The sequence below is a fragment of the Drosophila subpulchrella genome, chromosome X (assembly GCF_014743375.2).
Source record: "Drosophila subpulchrella strain 33 F10 #4 breed RU33 chromosome X, RU_Dsub_v1.1 Primary Assembly, whole genome shotgun sequence".
Classification (NCBI taxonomy): domain Eukaryota; kingdom Metazoa; phylum Arthropoda; class Insecta; order Diptera; family Drosophilidae; genus Drosophila; species Drosophila subpulchrella.
The window spans coordinates 7,340,139-7,362,172 of NC_050613.1; the positions used below are offsets into that span (position 1 = coordinate 7,340,139).

Below are 22,034 nucleotides of genomic sequence, written 5' to 3' on the forward strand. Positions count from 1 at the left end.
AACTTAAAATAAAACTCGGTTTGGAATAATTAGGTTAGGTTTATAAACTATATATTTCCAAAGATAAGCTTGAATGGGATTGGATTTTCCAAATTATGTTGACCAACACTGACTTTATATGGCGGGTTTTTTGGCTCAGCCTAAAAGTATGCCACAGATTCAATACACCACATCCGGAATAAAAACTCGTTAATTTTTGGAAATTTTCATATTTATTTTTATTAAATACATTTCGTTTGTTTCGTTTGTTGTTACGGTTTCTGTTTGTTAATTTCTTGTTACGTATTCGCTCTGTACTAATTGAATTAATCAGATATTAGGGTGCCGTAGATAGAGAGCGCCTCTAGTTGGAGTACAAGGTTCGGTTAGAGTAAGCCCGCTGTTCATCATCCACAGACCTACTAAAAGTACGTTCTTTTATTTTTATACACAACAAAACGGAAGCGATCGTCACTCAGCGATTTTGCACTACGACCTCTTCTTCGATTGCAAGTGTAAACGGTGCCCGAGTGCTGCGATTATCTTGGAATTTTGGTTGATTTGTTGGTAGTTTGGTTTGGTTGTTTGTTTGTTTGGTTGGTTTGTTTTTTATTTACTGCTACGGAAGCCTCAAAATACATTGCTATGTACGTCGTTTATGTATGTGGTTTTGCGGTTTCTATGTGAAGTTGAAATCTTAGCTTAAAAGTTGTATTGCAAATAAAATCATATCGACTTGTATACATCATATCATATGTGTCGTGTCGTGTTTATATTCTGTATATTTACAAAAGCCGTTTACAAACTGGCGCAGCTTTCGCCGAATGGACCAAATGGCTAACAAATCGGGGGCTTATGGCTAAATTAGTCAAATCATAGATACATAACCGAGATATAAACGTATTCGCATATTGCACACTGCATATCGGATTGCTTGATTATTAGAAATTAGGCAACAATAAACATATCAAAAATAAGATAACGCGCTGATTTTCACATACATATGACTAGAATAATACGTTTGGCACACACATATATATATAAACATAACTCTGGGTGAGATACTGGAAATCAGTTGTATTGCTCGGCGGTACGAAGGTTGGAACAGAAAACACTGCCAGAAACAATAAATAGTTAATTAGCATCCTGCCTGACACTTGCTTCTCTCTTTCGAACTGGAACTGGAACCAAAAAACCATTGACTGCTCTTTAATATCGTGTATATATATATATAGATGTATATATAGAAATATAAATAGTAAGTATATATCATTTTTTAGCATTCATAATATATATATATATATAGTTTGCCCTTCGTTCGCTCGCTCGCTGCCGCCCTCAATTAGAAACTAACACTTAAACCGACATTTCATATGCGTTGCTATATCCTTGTCTCTCGTCCCTAACCATCCATACCCATCGATCGATCTGCTAAACCATCCTATCCTATTCGATCCGATCCGATTCGATCCTTTAACCAAAAGCGCTTTGAGCGTTCTATTTCGCGTACCTCTGACCTACAGCTAAGACAAAAAAAAATGTGACATCGCTGCTTGCTAAAGTTAGTTCTCATTTATATAGATATACATATTTTAGATTCCTTTTTTTTTTTTGTTCGTTTTCATTGTTTTGGTAACATAAAATTAATCAACAAATTTTTAGAGTTGCTTGCTAAAACTTTTCTTAGTGTAAACGTGCCCTAAGCGATGCCCACTGGCAGCCACCAAAAAAGGATTCAAGGACTAGAGTTAATGGTACAAATATCTGAATAGTCGGACGATGTTGGGCGTTGCCAGTGGGCGAGTGTTCCAGTGTGTGTGTGTGTGTGTGCTACGGAAAGTTGCATAAGTTTCGACCATATAATCGCTATGTGTGTGGGTGGTGTGTTCTTCTACCGTAAATCTCCTGCCAAACGGAATGCTATAGTTGCCCCCTTGAAATCTCCTGCTCGGTTCGGTGTAAACACATCTAAAAAACGCTGCTCCTGCATCGGTACCATCTGGATAGGCACCTCTAATCTCCGCCAGCTATTATATCCGCCTTCGGGTCGTGTACCACTACGTTTTAGCAACTGTCGTCGAGTGCTCTTTTGGTTTCCATACATATATATATATGCTTGTATATATCGTCTTGCTTGTATATATGCCTTCTATATAAATATCGTTTGTTTGGTATTTTGTTTTTTTTTTTTGGTTTTGTAATTTGCTGGTATTGTCTGAATGTGCTACGTACTTTAAACGCTAAACTAGTTCGTGTGTCAGTGTGAGTGGGTGTATTTTTTTTTTTGCTCGTTTGCTAGTAGACCGACATACAAAAATTCGAGGCCACCAAAAAAAAACATGAAAAAATTGCCATCTTCCTTTTACCAACTATCGCATATATAACTAGTGCATACACATGTTCACATAGGTTCCTAAGTCCTCTACAGGCTATTAATATGTAATTCTGTTTGGTTCCCCATCCTGGTTATCCCGCTCCTTGGAGTCTCTCCTGGATCCTTCCTAGAGGTTATCCCTCTCCTTGGAGTTCTTGAATCCTCCCTAGAGCAGCTGGGCGATGACCGGCTCGATGAGACACATGTGCTCGGCTCCTCGAACTGGCAGCCGGTTGAGGCAAAAGTGACGGATCATCTCGGGAACCGTTTCGAAGGGACGGCTGAACTGGCCCAGGATGTACTGGCCGGTCTCGTTGCGCTGTATCCGCATATGCATGAAGCCCTTGGCGCCCCTGAGAAGGAAGCGGTTCAAATGCTTAGTTTTGAAATAGTTAGGGGCTGTATAATTTCTAATTACTTGAGGGACAGCGAGTAGTCCTGCTTGGTCGACTCGCAGTTGCGCACCAGGAAGGATCCCTCGGACAGCGGACGCAGCGTGGTCTCCGCCTCAACTCGCGTGATGGCGCCATGGTACCAACTAAAAAATGGAACAGAGAAAGAATTTAATTAAAATACTCTCCAAATAAATTAATATCTTAACTATATCTTGCTAAAAATATTTGTATATAAGCTCATAATCAAAGAAGAATCAAAAAATGACTCATAGACAAAACACAGCCAATAGATCTAACCCCAATAGATCACACCCAATAGATCTATATAAAAAGTACTGAACGCAAGGAGTACCCATTTAAATTTTTTTTATTTTTTAATTTAAAATAAATTTGTTAATAACTTCTATTATGTTAATATTAAGCACCATCAACAAGCCTTTTGAAAAAAGACCTAAAACAATATTGATTTTAACGATATTAATAAGATATAATCAGTTAAAATTTTCTTATAGAAACACAATTTAAACCTATGTAGCTCCTTTATTCAATTGTGTGATGCGCAACCTTTAAGTTATAAGTAAATTGTTCTTGGGCTATTCGAACATAAAAATTCTAGATTATCCCAGACAAGTTTAGTTGTCAGTTATTGAGTGCCGGTTAGATAAAGTTTCTGTTAAAGAAAATTTTAATTTTATTTTAACCGTTAATGGGACAGTTCACTTTTTCGGCCCAATAAATAGAGAAATTAAAGGAGTTGAGAAAACCGATTTGCTGTTACGACAAGTTTATCTAGTCTTAGACTTTGTCCGCACGATAGCTAACCGGAACTTTGACAGGGACTCGCGAAATGGTACATTAGTTATTTTTTAACCCCGGTTCTACGTCACAGTTTTCCGGTAAGCCAGCTGATAAGTAACTAACTAACTAACTTACATTAACAAGGTCTACCTTTTAAGGAAAAATAGTTACCGGGAACTTTGACAGCTACTCGAGAAACTGCCCCGTTGTTCAATTGTAACCATTCCTCACACCCTACCTTCCCGATTAATTAGCAAATAACTTACCCCTGCCGTTCCAGCGGAATGGTGACATCGATGAGATCCACAGCGGTGACATATCCCTGGCTGAGGTTCATGTTCAGCTCCTTGTTGCTATTGAGACCCCTCAGATCCAGGCTGCCAAACTGCTTGGTGGCCTGTCGCGACTCGTTCAAGTTCAGGGTGAGGTTCTGCCGGAAAAGTGCTGTATCTGCTTGTAAGATAGGAATCCATAGTTAGTAAGGCTGAAAAAACTTTAACGAGTAGTCCTAACTCACCCAACTTGCTGGCCAACTTCTGATCGTCGCGCATCGAGTGGCTGGAGGAGGCCTGCGAGATGCCGCTGGACTCGGTGCTGTGCATCAGCAGGTTGTTGATCTCCGCCTGGTTGGCCCGGAGGCGTCGCCGCAGCTTGGGCATGTCGAAGGGCAGCTCGCCGAGATCCACAGAGGTGGCACTGCCCGAGGTGCAGGCGGCCTCCTGTTGCAGCGTCTTGCGGCGCCTCAATTTAGGCATATCGAAGGGCAGATCGCGCAGATCCTGCGGAATGCCAGCTGATCCTGAACCGGCTACCCCTGATCCCGAGCCCGATCCCGAGACCGAGACCGATCCTCCGGCCGTACTGCCACCCGCAGCTGAGTTTCCTGCCCCCGAGCTCGAGCCCTCGGCTCCGATCAACTGAAGCTTGGGCAGCGTTAGACGCTGCAGGGCCAAGGCCTGGGGTTTGCCCTCCTCCCGGGAATGCAGCGATATCCCACTATCCGAACCGAGGAGTTCATCGGCCAGCTGGAGCAGGGCCTTATTGGGCGCAGCACCACGACTGCGCGGTTGCTTTAGGGAGGCATTCACCGGAACGCTCCCTGCTGGGGCGCCAGTGGAATCCTCCTCTTGCGCCGCCATCGGCGCCTGGGACGGCTGCTGTGATTGCTCCGAGGCACTCGCGGAGGCCGGTTCCTGCGAGGATTTGTCGGAGATGGGACTGAGGATGTGCAGCTTGGAGTGCAGCAGCAGAGGAGCCGGCCGCAGGGGGTAGGCCACACTGGAGCCACCACTGCCACCACTTCCGCTTTCCGAACTGTGCGAGCTCAGCGAACTGGAGTGCCGCGACTCGGAGCTGGAGGTGCTGCGATTGCCCTCACTGGTGCTGGAACGCAGGGATTCCATGCTGCCGCCACTGCTCGAGGTGGCGATGCTCTCCGTGCTGCTGTAGTTGTGACCTCCAGCTCCTCCTCCTCCTCCTCCTCCGCCGCTGCCACCAGACGTTTGTCCCTGCCCCTGGCGATTCCTGCTCCGGCTGCCTGGTCCGCCATGATGATGATGATGGTGGTGATGATGGCTCGACTGACCACCCTGATGATGACCCTGGGCACTGCGGCGTAGTTCCAGGACCCTGCCCGATTCCAGGACAAAGGATCGTGGCCGGCGGGCTGCTGCGGATCCCGTTGCGGAAACGGATGCCGAGGCGGAACCCGAGGCCGCATTCGAATTCGAGTTGGTCGAGGGCGGATTCACGTAGGCGCTGTCGGTGAGACTGTTGTCATTGCTGCTGCCGCCGCACTGATGCCGCATGGACTGAATGGGCAGGCGGAGATCCCGCAGACGGGGATGCGCCGGATTGGCGGCGGGCAGATTGGGTGCACTCCGTATGCTGTTCATGTTCAGGTAGCGCTCATGTTTCCCCGGGAATTTCATCGGCAGCGGCGCCGTCGATGGTGGCGATGGTGTATAGCCGCGCACCGGTAGCTGTTGGGTGCTGGACGCACTTACTCCACTGCCGGCGGTGGCCGCGGCGGCGGATGCCTGGTTCTGATTCTGATTCTGCTGGTCCACCTGGCTGAGCTGCAGCTTGCCCAGCTCCGCCTGCACCTGATGCACCTGGACATGGGCCTCGCCCGTTTGCTCTTGCAGTGCCTGATTCTTCGAGTTCTTGGCCCGCTTGCATTCCGCCCGCGTCTTCGAGGAGGAGCCGGTGATGACCTTGCCCATGTCAACAGTGCCGGCACCGCCATTGCCATTGCTCAACTGCAGCAGCACCGAGCAGTTGGTGATGCGATCCACCTCGTCCAGGTCGTCATCCGACTTGGCTATCTTGCAGTCGAAGGCCGTCTCGTAGATCTGCCGCCGCCGGCTGCCCATGATGTCCTCGGAGTCGTCCTCTTCGTCCTCGTCCTCGTCGCCGTCCACTTCGTCTTCGTCGTCGCCGTAGAGATCGAGCGATGGATTGCTCAGCGTCGACGGTTGGGCAATCGCATTCGCAGTCGCAGTCGATGGCTGAGCTGGCTGGGCGCACTCGGCGCACTCGTGGACGCCATGCGGATGCACATAGAAGATGCTGCGCGGCCGGAAGTACTCCTCCTCCAGATCATCGCCGGGCTCGCTGCCCCGTCCGCCGGCCAAGGAGGAGGAGGCAGGAGCGGATGTGATGCAGGCTCCGCACACGGCTGCTGGTCCCAGCAGGCGGTGCGGTGGCATCGGCTGGACCTGAACCTACAAACAGATAGGAATATGGTGATTAATTTTGATTAATAACAATTAAGTTTATTGATTTTTTGAAAACTAATCATTTCTGTGCTTAATATGATACTTTTTTTAAAGCATCTTACTAACGTAGTACAGTATGGGCTACATTTTTTGTTTGTTCTATAGATTCTATGGGCTTAATTTGAAAATTAATCAGCTAATTGTTGATATAGACTAGGATGGGGAATTTAATGAAGGTTATTTAAAATCGAATGATTAATATTTATTTCCTTTTAAATATTTTTTTAATGGCGCCCAATGTGGGGCTTTGGTTGTTATAGATCCTCCAACATTTCTGTTCTACACATTCGAGACAATTATTTTTTACATTGATTGATATTTATATAAATAGTCGTAGATTCCAGATTTTATGAATTAAACTAAGAACCAATCGTTATTTCTTACACATGTAAAAATACCGCCGTTATAAAATAAATGGCGCCCAGCATGGCTCATTCTCTAACACCACTTTTGTACATACTAGATACTCGATTTTATCATAAACATTTGAAGATGATTTATTTTATTAAGTTATTACCATTATTAAATCATAATTATCAATTATAATTATACAAATTGTACGAACAACTCCACTATAAATAAATGGCGCCCAACGTGGGGCTCTAGTGGCTGTAGCTCCTCCTACCTCCCTGTTAGCCTCTAGTTTATACTAGCTTACAGATTTATACTTGATGAAAAGTAATGAAAAATAATGTATCTTTTAATCTATATGGCTTACCTGGATCTCCGCTGGAGCCGGTGGCGGTGGACAGCACTTGAGCAGCTCGCCCTCGCCGGCGTCGCAGTGCTGCAGCTGCAGCTGAAGCTCGCTGCCAGTGGGATTCTGTCCCTGGCTCTGATTCTGAATCGGGATTTGAGTCTGGCTCCTTGGCTGGACGTTGCAGGTCTTGCGGACTAGGGCCAAGGCCCGGGCGTGCCACTCGCGTCGCTTGAGGCACTCACTGCAATCGGACTCCTCGGATGTGCTGGTGCTGGGTGTCTCGCAGCGTATGATGTGGACACCCTCCTCGGTGAAACTGTACCGCTTCGGGGTGGACTGCGAGTCCTGTCCCGTCCTGGGATCCTCCTCCTCGTGGCTCTCCGCTTCCGGCTGCTCCTCCGCCGCCGGCGGCACATCCAAGCTGGAGCTCTTGCGATAGCCACCCAATTGACTTTGAGTGGACTGCGGCGGTTCACTGGCCGTTGACTGGCGGCACTTGAGCTTAAAGTCCTCCCTGTCCTTGTCCCGCTCCTTGTCCTTGTCCTTGTCCTTATCCTTGTCCTTGTCCTTGTCGCGACTCTTGAGGAGATCGGAGTAGTAGTAGGGCGAGGGCTGGCGCTTATTGTGCTCCGCCGGAGCGACGGTCAGTTTGCGCGGACTGCGCTGAAGTTGCGGTGGTAGCGGACGCACCAGGTCATCGGATATGGAGTCCGGGGAGTTGAGACCCGCCGCCGTTAATGGGGCAGTCTGGGCAGAAGCTTGCGGCACGGGCAGAGGCTGCTGCTCAACCTCCTCGTCGATGTCCGCCTCGTCGTCGGAGGATTTTGGCGCTGAGGAGTCTGTGAATGGCAATAGAAAAGGTGAACTATGAGATGTGCTCAAGTAAAACATAATTTATGTTTAAGCATTTAATAAAAGCTTAGGTTAAACCATTTACCTAAACGATTATTTAAGTTTCTATCACAGTAAGAAATGCAAGTTAATGTTAACTTTATCTGACAGATAAAAAACTAGAGCCTTAACATTACATTGAGAAATCGGACATAAATAGATGAACTGTTGATTCAGTTCCCATAAGTTTATACTATAACAATATATGATCCTATTCTTATTTGTATACTACTTTGAAGGAGGAAGTTTGGGTATATTTAAGCTATTTTTCAGCGATTGGTTAACTCTTCTCGCTGAGAGCTGCCACCTAGTCTCAAAATGTATATATGTCTTCCTGTCGAATAATCCTACGTTTGAATTTATCCTCCCTTCAAGTAAAGTGTACTTTAAAGTACAGATGAGAAAGCGGTCCTTTACATGCTATTTACACCAAGCCTAGTCTTTAATTGAATGAAGGGTCTTCGCAGAGATTTTCCTCTTTGAAAAATCTTGCAAATAAGACCCGACAACGTCTGGTTAATTTTAGATGGAGGGCGCATTTTTCCGAGGCACTGAGACGGCGCTGACAGTTTGTAATTAAGTCGCAGCGACGACACTGCGGCGCCGCAGGCCACGCAATCGGAACGCAAATGGAGTTGACGCAGTCTATTTGGCGCTTGGCTGCCCGCTGCTCCACCATTTCCTCCATCTCGTACAGAACCACACCCACTGCATTCCAGGAAGAAGACGACTCTATTTTACTGCAATTTTCCCCCAGCTGTTTTGCACCCTCTTAATCAGAGGCTGCCAGTTTCCATTTTCCGCTTGGATAATCGAAGTAGCCGCTGCGGGAAAAGTTCTTCCGCCTTTGGCTTTTCCTAATTGCCACTAGCCAGTTGCAATGGACTGCTAGTTAAGATCGCTGGTCCATGAACGCATAATGAACTTTGGAATGAATTTAATTCAATTATAATTGATTTAAAGTGGTTGCTCCTTGCTTGAGAAAAGCTTATATTTGTTGCCAAGTTACTTGCCAAAAAGATGAATTTTCCCCCTGATTTACTTTCGATGGCAAAGTTTGGTATTGATTTGTCATTAAGGATAATTCATTGTTATTCATTTAGCCCGTTTAGGGCCTCAATGCCATTTTAAGGCTCAGAGTTTTTAACTGCCAGAGAAAGTTGGCATTAGACAAATTAAGAACGACAACTCTTAAGAGTGTGTAATCACCCGATTTAGTGTTCAAATTTTGTCTGGCAAACCTGAAAAAAAGGCCTCATATTGACAAATTCAATTTTACCGAAACAGAAATTCAACTCAATGACAAAAGTTAACATGAAATTGAGCAGTAGGGCCTTGGAAAATTTTAATAAAAATAAAACAATTTATTTAAAGCCTCAAAAAGCCATTTGCCAAGGCAACTTTTTAAAAACCTTTTCACAACATATTAACAGTTTACTTTTAAAATCCTGTGGTATTTGTTTTACAAAGTATGTTGCAGAAGTTCATTTATTTGTTAATACTGATTTAATTGGATTTATTTGTTTGCTTTTTCGTTGATTTAACTAGCTTGTTTTTTTTTGTTATTTGCATTTTCATGAGTTTCGTGACTTAATTAGTTTGATTTGCCATTTATTTTCAAATTTTAAATGTGATTTATAAGTTTGTTTTAAATATAATTAGATAGACATACCTGAATTATATTGGCTTTTCTGCTTATCCTTTCTTAAGTTGCCGTTGTTGTTGTTGTAGGTGGAATGTCGCTGTTGCAATTGCTGCTGCTGCTGCTGTTGCTGGGCACTTCGGGGCGTTGGCAATGTCTGTTGCTGCTGCAATGGCAACTGTTGCTGCTGCTGCTGCTGCTGCTGGTGGCGCTTGTGGCCTGGGGCCGATCGCTTCTTGGCCTTTTTGTGGTAAACCTTCTTGTGATTGCGCGTATCCTTTGGATCTGAATAGCCTTCGATCAATTTCACCGATGCCTGCTTGATGTTGCTGTTGGGCAACGGCGGATGTTGCAATGTTGCACGTTGCTGTTGCGGCTGCTGATGTTGCTGCTGTGCCCCGACTGGCAATGTATTGTTGTTGTTGTTGTGCGTACTCGATTGGCTGTGTGTGTTGCCGCCGTTGTTGTTGTTAATGTTGCCGCTCAAGTGCTGATGTTGCTGCTGCTGCTGGTGGGTGGCCAAAATGGCAGCTGTTGCTGCTGCTGCTGCTGCTGCCGTTGCCGCCTGACTGGGCAATGTTGCCACGGGGGCGGGCAGCGGGGGCGGTAGTTGAGGTGCTGCTGCTGCTGCTGTTGCTGCTGCGGATGTTGTTGCTGCTGCTGCTGCTGCTGCTGGTAGCTGCAACGCTTGTTGGGCTTCACCAAATGGCAGCTGGTGGTACATCCAGCAAACAAGAAAAAAAAAACAGAGAAAGAAAAGAATGGAAAGGGGCATTAGCATTTGTTGGCGGCTAATTTGATTTGCATTTCAATTTCCAATTCGTTTGGAATTTAATTGAAAAGCACAAAGGAATGTGCGTGGCCAACGCGTTTGTGGCGGTTATTTGGTTTCCCTGGCCGGTGAAGCCACGAACTACTGTTCGACCGCCAATCGAATCAAGCCTGCCCCAAAAAGTAGGCAACACTTTTTAAGCCAGCTTTTTATTACGGTTCGGTGGCGTATACCTAACATCTGGTTGGTTTTTTTTCGTTGTGCGATGAATTTTAGTGCTTTTAATTAAATAAAATTGTCCTTTGAGCTTAATTTTTGTTTTATTCAAGCAACTTACTATGTTAGTCAAGGTATTAAATTCATATTTCATTTTTTTAGTCTTTATTGTAAGAGATATTAAACAGTGTTGCCTACCTATTATCATATTAAAACTGATTTTATACTAAATTATTGTAACAACCTAGCACTTTAAGCAATTATTATTACATTAAATATTTTATTCAGTAATAAGCTTCTCCTTCTATTTTAACAAAATGAAATGAAATATGTGTATCTTCCATTACTCAATTTCTTTATCATTTGATTTAGTTAGCAAATGAATGAAACACAATAATCATTTTTCTCTCGATTGGACTAAACACGATTCATCTGTCATTTGTCTGGTATGTATTCCCCCATAATGGATGGATTTCATTTGCCACATACCATTGACATTGCCAATTCCCATTTCCATTACCCAGCGCCAGTTTGTTCATAACAATTCCATGTCAATCACAATATCCTTTCCTTCTTGTTTGTCCATCCCCATCCCCATTTCCAGGCCCATCTCCTCCGAAAACAATGTACTCCTCTCGATCCACTTCCGTTGAGTTTGACAAATAGCTGGACATTACGGAACTGCAACATCGGTGACATTAACAGGATCCTAATGCGTGCAAATTATGAGGTATCCCCCCCCCCTCTAGCCTGTCTATAACCCCACCATAACCTCACATAATCAAACCCCCCCCCCAGAATTCCTGTTCCCGACCATTATGTTAAACATAAATTTCCGTTTACATGGCCCATGTCCACTTTGAAAGCCCATCCTGTGTGGCTGGGGGTTCCTGATATGCTGCTAACGGAAATTGATGTTTGGCCACTGGCGGAGACAACCCTGCCGCAGGGTTGCCATTGTCCTGCACTGAGACTGCAGATGCACTCGAACATTTTTAATTGAAACTCATAAATTACAAGTGAAGTGGGTACGTAGGGGTCCTGAATCAAAAACGTTTTTAATGAATTTGAACTTGAAAACGAGTGTGCTACGATACCCCCAGCCTGTGGAATAAAAAAGGGCGCAGATTGTGAGGGGGGTTGCCAAGGCAGATTGATAATGGGGGTTGTGGCCCGTTAACCAACAGTAGAAGGGGTCTCTCAGTGAGGCCATCCATTCACATTTTCCTGTTTAAATATTTGCCTTTGATTATCCACAAACGATATAAGCAGACGTTTATGTTGTGTAGTACGTATATATATAACCTCATGCACGATTGCCCTTTGAAATCGGGCAGGAATGGGGGATTTTTAGAATAATGACAACTGTTGGAATCCATCCACCTTCACTTGTCTGCGCTTGTTGCCGCAGCAACGTGATTTTTATGCCAACTTTAATGAAAAAAAAAAAGAAATCAACGCAAACGGGGAGTCAAAGGAGCTCTGATGTCCTGTCTACATATCTAGCCAACATCTTTACCATTCCCCTGGCTTAGCGACTATTCGTGATGACGACCTATAGCTATGCTCTACGGGTGGACATCCCTTAAGCATTTAATCTGCAAACGTGTAAGCTGCACTGGAAAATAAAAATAAATTTAGGAAACGGTTAATTGCCAAATTATAAAAGAGGTAACTATTTATTAGAATATTTTATTGACATAGTGAATAGCCTAAGAAAAATCCAAAGAACTCTTTTATCTTTTGAAAAGCCTATTCCTCGTTAATGGTTCATATTAGAAACTGTTGATTTAAAAGCTAAAATATTTTCTTGTCCTATTTATTTTATTACTTCCTGCTTTCCTGTAATTTATCCCACTAAAACCAGGAACCAACTTCTTTTTATTGACATAGTGAATAGCCTAAGAAAAATCCAAACAACTCTTCTATCTTTTGAGGAGCCTGTTCCTCGTTAATGGTTCATATTAGAAACTGTTGATTAAAATTTAAAATATTTTCTTGTCTTATTTATTTTATTACTTCCTGCTTTCCTGTAATTTATCCCACTAAATCCAGGCAGCAACTTCTTTTACAGGGCATCTGATGCTCTGTCAGGGAATGGAATTTAATACCTCAAGCGCAGACAACGCGGCGTATGAGTGATATCTAAGCTGACGCTGTCTGTTCATTTCACTCCGCTGTTCCTATTTTGTTTGCGGTGGTGGAGTTGTAAAAAAAAAATAAAATATATACATATACATATATAAACCATAGCCAAGTTATTGAAATAAACAAAAAGCACGCACACAGGGACACAAACGTGTCCTGACTGCGGCCTTTGTGTTTGTGAGTTATCGTTGAATATTACTCCATGGAGAGTAATAGCAACAACTGCAAAAGCCAAACGAATTTCTTCCCTTTCCCTTTTTTTTTCTTCTTTTTTGGTTTTTGTTTTTCAGAGCCCACTTCAGAGCCAGACGCTCCACATATATCGAAAAATGTCGCGTTCACTTCCATTAAAACGTGAGTTGCCAACAAAAAAAACAGTAGGAACAAAAAACAATGGCCAACACACACACACACATGAATGGTGAAAGCTATTATGGCATCGTCACATGGATGTTCCTACACTTTGAATTTCTTAAATTCTATATTTCATTTATATTTTTCCTAAGAATATTTCTGAATTAGGAGATGATTAATACTTTTTAGTTAATAATCAAAACAAAAAATATTTTTAACCTATTACTAATTAAAAATAACTAAAATAAACAAAATTTCTTCTTGCTTTATTACCAGAAAAATGTTTTCTTTTAATGTTTATAAAATTTACTAATATAATAGACTATAAAATAAAACCCTCCGTTGTGTTAATTTCTCTTTCTTTTAAAATATTTCTGAATTAGGAAGTTGATTAATACTTTTTAGTTTATAATTAAAAGAACAAATATTTTTTTAACCAATTACTAATCACTAATAACTAAAATAAAAAAAATTTCTTCTTGGTTTATTACCAGAAGAATGTTTGCTTTTAATGTTTATAAAAGTTATAAATATAATAGAATATAAAATAAAAATTTCCGTTGTGTTAATTTCTCTTTCTTTTAAAATATTTCTGAACTAGGAAGTTGATTAATACTTTTAAGTTTATAATCAAAAGAAAAAATATTTTTGTATCCTATTACTAATTACTAATAACTAAAATAAACAAAATTTCTTGGTTTATAACCACAAAAATGTTTTCTTTTAATGTTTATAAAAGTGATATATATTATAGATCATTATAAAATTAAATTTGCCATTGTATTATTTATTTTTTAATATTTCTGATTGATAAATATTTATATTTCTGAAATCAACTGCTTTTTATTCTATCTGTAGCTTCCTTTCTCTCTCTGTTTATCTGCGATCTCCGTCTCTGTCTCTCCAATGTTTATGCCAAACAAAAGTCATAAGATAAAATTACATTAATAATTGTGAGGAGGCTCACACGCATACGAAAGCGCACACACACACACATTAATATCCTGGATGGAATATTCAGAGGGAAAGAGAGCGGTATAGGGGGAGAGAAAGAGAAGGGGGCAGAGAAAAACGAGCATCGAAAGGCGCTAAACGTTATCGCTTTGGGCCATTTGCTGCCTGAATATTTTTTTTTTCTGGCAGGAGGACGGACAGCCAGGATTACGTACATATAGAAAAAGCAGGAAAAAAGTAAGGGAAAACTGGGGAACAAATTAGGGAAGATTTTATTAAAAACATTTATGATCATTTAATTAGCTGTAATCTTGTTATTCCACTTCCGGCTTATTAAAAACTCGATTTTAAATGAAAAATGGTAATGTTTATTGGAAAAAAGCTTTACGTTTTTATATGCTTTTCAGTATTTAATTTTTAAACAAATTTTTGAGATTTAGATTTATTATTTATTTAAAATTAAAATAATGAATAATAATTATCATTCATTTTCGCATTGTCCTATAAAGATAAAATTAAAGAAATGGATTAAAGTGCCTTTTCTAAAATACTTAAATTAGAAATGCACTTTAAAAGTATATATTAATAATTTTAATACAAATTGATTTGAATGTTTATAAGAAATTAAAATTAGGTATAGTTTTAAATGAGTCTGCATAATTCTGTCAGGTTTTAGAAAATATTAAATTGGAAGCAATAAATTCAGGAGAATTTAAGAGCTAACTATAAGTAATAAGTAAAAGTGAATTTCCAAGTGGAAAAATATTTGGGTAAAGAATATTAATCCCTTAAATAATAATATTTACTCCAATTGATTGCTCTAGCAGTTGGCTGTTATTAATTTTGGGCAAACATTCGGCTCCAGTTTATGGCCCTCTGTTTGAGTTGCGATTGTTTCTGGCCCACTGCCTGCCATCTTAAAGATACAGTTCTTGGCACTGATTTAGCCACTCCGAACTCGGAAATTGTATCAATCTGCAGAAGCCCGCCGAAGGTCGTTGCCGCAAATCTTATTTTTTGCGTTTCGCATACCTCCCCAGACCATTTGGCATTTTGACTTTGGCCCAGACACATCCACATTCCGGGCTAAGCAAATTTCAATAAAATGAATTTCAAGTGGCAGGGAGGCCAGCTCCCTGATTCTGTTGTTTCGCTTTCGGTGCCCCGTGTTTTATGTGCGCGCCTCATGCGGCTTTCCTTTTCATTTTTAGTGGCAATATGCAAAAGGGAACAAAACACCAAACATTTTCCGTATGGGCCATAAAAAAGCGACGCACCCCCCTTGGGGGATGCTTTCTTTTTTACAGAGAGGGTCGGAGGCCGACGATTTTTTGGTTTTTGGGGCATCATTTGATTTGTGGCACGGCGCATTTGCTGCAGCCCGAGGTTATCTCTCGCTACATCTCAGCGGCTTTTCTATTTGTTTTTTCTCTTCCTGTTATTGCCTCAGTGTTGGGAAACTTAAGTGGCATAAATAAGACAAAATGTAGTCGTAACAAAATAGTTTATGAGTTCCTTGATCAAGTTGTTCTTTGGAATATTTTATGAAAGCCTCAAAAGGTTTTCGAAGGGAAGGAAATTGTAATCAGCAATGTCAAACCATATCAGTTTCTCTATAATTTCTATATTTTGTTTTTAAGTAACATATCATTACTGAAGATAATGTTGCAAGGGATATGTTCTTGTTTTGTATTTCATTAAACACATTTTCTTTTGAAAATCCTATCTAAAACTCAAAAATCTTTCATATTGATACTCAAAAAAGAAAAGAAATGTTAACCACAATATTAACTCGTTTAAGTGTTTTATTAAATTTTGAATTTAATTTTTGGGCTTATAAATTATAAGTTTCACAAGAAATAAAAATTTTCTATTCTAAACCATAAAAACCTTTCATATTAATACTAAAAAACTTAACAAAAAATACCACGTGCTACTTACTTACTTAATATTGAATTACTAACGAAAAATACGTGTGAATAAAATAATAATATAATTATGAAAAATTGGTACTGGTATTTTATCGGCACCAAACATAGTTTTTTAGGTAAAATTAAAAAAAAAATTAAACCAACATTCTTTCAAGAAAAAGCTTGTTAAATCATCTAAAAAAAACTTCTTTTTATTTTTTAGCAGTATTAAATGTGCTAAAAATCAGCCAAGTTGTATAATTATGATTTTCCACCTCTAAATCCAGCTTAAACGAAGCTAAATTGGCAGCACCGCTTGGCTATTTTCCTATCTATGACCATTTTTTATGGTCAGCCACCGCCCGCTGGGCAGCTCAGTTTGTTTGTCATTTTGCCCCCGACCTCCCGTTTTTTGTTTGTATCGCTTATTTTTCGCCTTTTGCCCTGGCTTTACCATGTTTTTGTATTTTTGTTTTCCTTTTTTTCTCTTTTTTTTTTTTTGCAATATTTAGCCAATAGACCGTGTATTGTTTGAGCAGCTCTTTGTTTGTCCGCCTGCCACTGCGGGATAAGCTAAGAGAAACCAAACAGGACCAGGGGGAAAACTCTGGGAAATCATAATGGAGGAGTGAGCTTTTCATTAACGCACTGCTGATGCGGCTGACGTTGATGCGACTTGTCCAAAAACCCAACCCACCACTCGAATCGCCGGAGCGTGCAGTTTATCAATTAGCTGTCCAGAGCAGTTAATTGCCCCATAGCAACCCCCCAAGCCACCCAATCCACCCAACCCCCCAAACCTCCCAAACCCCCCACTTAACGAGCAAGGACTTACAAACTCTGTCTGCGGACTGGGGGCTATCCAGTGCTCGGGATTCGCTGGTATCGCCTCCGCCAGGCACGGATCGAAGCTGGACGGTCGTTTTTTAACAAAGTCTACGGGCAGGCTGTAATCATCACAGATGGCAATCTGGAATAGAACGACAAAAAGAGGGATAAGCACAATTAGTCCGAGTTGAAGAAAAAACACAGAGAGTGTCCACCCCCTGCTAAAAATAACATTCGCAAAGGTTGCTAAAAATATAAAGTTGTTTATATAACAGAGCCACCGCTGACCAACGCGACCTTGTAAAGTCGCTAATGGTTATTACATAACCGGATAATATCATTTTTGTATACTTAAACATCGGAATTTGTATCCTTATTAATTTAAAATGGCATCTAAGTATATATAAAAAATAAAATATATCGTTTTTTTAATGTATGAATGATGAACCTATTAAATACATTTTAAGTGTATATGTTACTATTTGTTTTTAAACTTTATTTTAAAAATATAAAATATCTTCCAACTTAATTTCAACCATTTCTGTGGCACTCTGATATATTTATGTACCCCACAACGCTCATTATTCAAATATAAAACCATATATACAAAGAAAAATATTATATATACATATTATCAAGACTTACTTGTAAATATAAATTCCTGAGTCTGTATATTAAATTGAAAAAAGTTCTTTACACAACCATAATCGACTCAGGAATAGACGTTCAAATGTATAAAATCTATTTCAACCTTATATATACACACCCAATTTCTAAGATCAATTTCTTGGTTATTTGGAAACCTTAAAATAAATTTGTATGGTTTGTGCACCGGCACATATATGAATACCCTTGAACTGAATGAAAGACGGGTGTATAAAAAAGTGAATGCAAGCGAGGGAAAAACAATAACGAACGCCACGACACGTGCACCTCAAGTGTGTGGACCTCCCCAGCTTTTCCTCATTTCTTTTCCACTCGCCCCATTTTCCCCACCCACTTTTTTGAGCCCACCCACTGTATCTTTTGGGCCCGAAAGCAGACTTCTTGCCGTTTGGCTGAACGTCTGCGTCATCAAAAGTGTACAACAATGGCTAAATTACAGTTACAATTAAAAATGGCGACGATGCTTTTCCAGCTGGCTCTTTTGTTCGGACCTCCCCCCTTATCGTTTCCGCCCACTTTTTCCACCTGAATCCAAAGGATCCAGGTCCAGATGATGCAAATGTACAAAGCTTTGTTGCCGTTGATACTGAGGGAAAAGTCTTGAGTATTGCAATTAACGTTAAGTGGTGGAGCGAGCAGGGGGTGTTATATGGTGCTATATGGTATTATATGGTGCTATATATATAGCGGGTTGGGTAGGGAGAGTAGGAAAAGCAGCCAGGCTTAGCAGCTGATGGAAACGAACCGAGATGGATTAAAGCCGGCAACAAATTACCGGCTTAAGCCAAACTTATTTCGGTTATCTTACAGGACTCTACTTAAAAATCCATGTAATGCAGCAAGTACAGTAGGTGGCAAAGGGTTGGTAAAGAAAGGTTTTTTGCATACCTATTAGTTTTACAGTTAAGTTTATACCTTGAGCCAAACTGGTTGGTTACTTATCCTAGTTTGGATAAATTTATTCAAAGCTTGTTACAGAAATAATTAGATTTAAGGTACATAGACTCTCAAAAGTACAGTTGACTCTGATGCTTCGTAGCACTTTTTTGTGCAACTGTTTCATAACTTATTTTACATATATTAATATTCTGATTAGGGTAGTTTTTTATAAAAAGTATAAAATCAAATTCAATAGCTAAAAGTCACTTTAGCTTTTATTTGGGCACAAAGTCACTAAGAGTACAGTTTAACCAAATTTTCTTAGTCATTATTTTGAGTGAATATCAATTTAGTAGGCTTGTTACATAATATAAACAAGTACAGTTACGCACAAAAGCACTATGTTTTTAAAATCACAAGAACATTTCTTTTTTAAAATTAAATCAAAACAAGTACAGTTGAACACAAAAGCTAAGCAACTGCAGCTGTTCCACACATAATTTATCCTAAAAAGAAAAAGAAAGAAGGTACAGTTTCGTATAACAACACTATACTCTTAAAATGTAATTACGAAAAGGCTTCCTTATAAAAGTTAAATCATAACATAAGTACTGTTGAAAGTACAAAAGCTAAGAAACCTTAGATGTTCTACACTGAATTTTTGCCACAAAAATAAAACTTAACACTATTTTAAGTACAGTTGCCACACCTGCGCTTAGGCTTATTTCGTTACCGCTATTACGATAATCTTATAACTTGGAGCAATCAGAGCACCAAGCATTATTTAATTACTAACTTGCGGAACTCGTTAAAGTCCTCGCTACAAGGTAATCTCAAGAGGTAAAACGGAAAACACAGACACACGCCACAAATTCAATCAGAGAGTAAAGTTTCCGGGCAGCCAAGCGCGAATGGGCCGTAAATCCCAGGTCTCGAGATCTGTGGGATGTCGGGGCCTCACTTATAGCTACCTCGAAGTACACTTGCAGGCGATAAAGTTGACGACAAGTGCGGCAATACCATTCGAGACCGGAATGTAAGTAACCACCGCCGGTGGCCAGAAGCTGCTGCGCCACATCCCCGGTGACATCGACGCAATCGCGGTGGAAGCGACTTCCGCAGGGACCCGCACACTCCACCGCCGCCTCGTCGACATTAAAATCAATCCAGCAGAGACGACAGAACATGTTGCCAATATTTTCAGCCACCGGGAGCAAGACAACACTTAAGAAAATTACAAAAATGAAAATAAAAGTTAAAATGTTCCGAAACCGTGCGTCTCAGGTGTTGACATGCGAACGCCGTGCAACGAAATGAAATGAAATAAACTTAAAATCAACGGTGGAGCACTGGGTCTGGTTCTGGTCCATGGAATGAAAGGGCAACTATGGCCAACTTTTGTGCACAGATGTTGTCGGTGATGTCCCGGGGCCATGATGTGCAATTGAAAGGCCAATTCAGCAGGAGGAAGGACCCGGCGATGGTGTCTTGCCCGGGCAATTGGCCGGTTAGTGCACCCAATGTCTGAGTCTCGAGGTGTTAACATCCACTGACATGGGTCAGTTGGGCTGTGGGAACATATATTACCGACAGCATTCATGGGCCATAGTTAGGATACTTTATTGGGCATTCAAAAGCTTTCTGAGATGCGAGTAACTACACAAACTACACCATTCCATATAACTTTTAACTTATTAGCGCCTTTACAACACTGGAATACTGTACAAGTACTGTAACGGCACTTGAATCATTTATAATTCCTTTTTTTTTTATAAAAACAAGTTATTACAAATGTGTTTAATAAGAGTTGTCAAATTCCATTTTAGTACTATTAAAAGTATAAATATAAAGAATGGTTAGAATTGTTTAAGGGACATTTGTAGTGCTGCGTAAGATAACATATAGCATTTACTCTTATAGCATGACATAAATATTAAAAAGTGCTTTCATTTTATAAAACTTACAACATTTACGGTCCCTGCTTGTTTGTAAATAAATTATACATATATTTTTCAGGGAAATAATTACTTTCCATTTCTTAACAACAACTTTATTTACGACACTGTCATACTGTACATGCCCTGTATTGACACTTTAATCATTATGCAACACTGTTTCCCTACTAGCAACCATTTATATGTTAAATGTTTACCAATATTGGTTATATGTACGTATTGTCAACATTTATTTTAATATTTTTATTGTCAGAGCTTTCAAAACACTGTAATAAAATGTTATTAAGCGGGGAAAACATCTTGTTTCTTTCAGTTAAACTCACTTAATAACAAACCCTTAAATAACCCTCACAAATAATGCAAAAGCGGGCTGGCAAAACCACAGATGCGGTGTAAAATTGGCTGCTCCAGTGAAAGTTTGGTGGTTGCGCTCCTCCTTCGAAGGGAAATCAAGTGGCAGGACGACAGACATCGCCACGACGACGATGACTCACTAAAGCAGTACTCATTGGCTTGGCCAACGTCGTGATTGCCACTTTGGCTCTGGGCTCTAGACTCTCGGCTCACGGCTCACGGCTCTTTGAGCCAAATGCAAAATGCAAAATGCAGAATGTGAAAGGCACACACCCACGTTGCGAATCCGGAATGGAAATGGCTACGGGGATGTTGGTCCTGGGCTGCCTGCCTCATTGCCCCGCTGTCTGGTTGAGTAAATATCATAAATTTTAAAGGCGGCATTAATGCGCTCGTTTCGCACAAGAGTTGCAGGTAAAAGCTGCAAGGCTGCCAGCCATTTTCGGTGTTGCCTGCTGGTTTTTTTTTTGTACTTTCCTGCATAACCGCAGGCACTTTGGCACTGGGCCCACTGCAACGAGTCCTGGCCACATGTTGCCCTTGTCTCCGCCAACTGGCTTTTGTGTGACACATTTTGGCCGCGCAGGAAACGATGCCTCGTTTCTTGGCTCTTGGTTCTGGGTCCTCGATTCTCGGCTCTTTCAACTGGCATATTGCGGAGATTGCGTTGCCACAAACACAAAATCGCTTGCATCTTGTGGCATTCAGTGTCCTCTAGCCACTATCAACCGTGCTGGCTTTGTGCTGGCTTTGATTTTTATTAAAATGACACCGACAGGTAACACAAAAGTGAACCTGCTGGTGGGTGCTTCATATGCAATGCCATTTCTATCTATCTCTCATTGCTCTGGTGACCTCAGCGGCTTTCACTGAATAAATGGATGGGTGTTGAAAGGAATGCAAGCCATTTAAATGGGTGACTATTAAGAGTTCTGTGACTAGTTTCGGTTGATTTCTTTTCATCCTTTGTATTTCAAACTGAAACTCAAGATCAAAGTTAAGCAAACTCAAAGCCTACAATTTAAATACTATATATATTGATTATATTAGTTTAAAAAACTTATTTTTTTAATGTGACTTGTACATTGCTTAACATTTTCACAGATTTGGTCCTTCCAGCGTAATGATAAAAATTAAGTTATTATATAATATCAAAACTAAGAAATATTCAAGCCCACATATCCGTAACATTTAAATAGATTTTAAAAATTGTATAACGTGGCTTAAGCAATTTGTATATATTTTGTGACCTTTTTACAGATTTGGTCCTTCAAGCCTATCAATCAGGATAGTATATAAATATAATGATATTAGTAAATATATTTTGTGCTTTTTACATTTTTGAGAACTCTAAACGAATCATTAATAGTGATAAAATGTCCCCATCCAGTCCATATATTCTTCTGTGGTCCTGTTGATATTTCGATGACTCAAAGATA

At 40.7% G+C, this 22,034-nt stretch overlaps 1 protein-coding gene across 4 annotated transcripts in view; it reads right to left on the reverse strand.

The window, feature by feature from the left end:
• Positions 1 to 2,109: 2,109 nt before the first annotated feature.
• The window catches only part of LOC119556249, a 65,449-nt gene continuing 45,524 nt past the window's right edge, over positions 2,110 to 22,034 (reverse strand). Inside the window, exons 1-8 of one of the 4 annotated variants that reach the window (XM_037868288.1) lie at positions 19,258 to 19,488; positions 16,749 to 16,883; positions 9,590 to 10,271; positions 7,045 to 7,865; positions 4,064 to 6,272; positions 3,813 to 3,996; positions 2,772 to 2,891; positions 2,110 to 2,706 (exon numbers count right to left, since the gene is read on the reverse strand). In XM_037868288.1, the coding sequence (XP_037724216.1) occupies positions 2,520 to 2,706; positions 2,772 to 2,891; positions 3,813 to 3,996; positions 4,064 to 6,272; positions 7,045 to 7,865; positions 9,590 to 10,271; positions 16,749 to 16,883; positions 19,258 to 19,473 (4,554 nt within the window). In that variant the 5' untranslated portion in view covers positions 19,474 to 19,488 and the 3' untranslated portion in view covers positions 2,110 to 2,519. Of the gene's footprint in view, positions 2,707 to 2,771; positions 2,892 to 3,812; positions 4,000 to 4,063; positions 6,273 to 7,044; positions 7,866 to 9,589; positions 10,272 to 16,748; positions 16,884 to 19,257; positions 19,489 to 22,034 lie in introns of those variants that run through there. The other 3 variants (XM_037868287.1, XM_037868290.1, XM_037868289.1) reach the window with 3 other exon arrangements.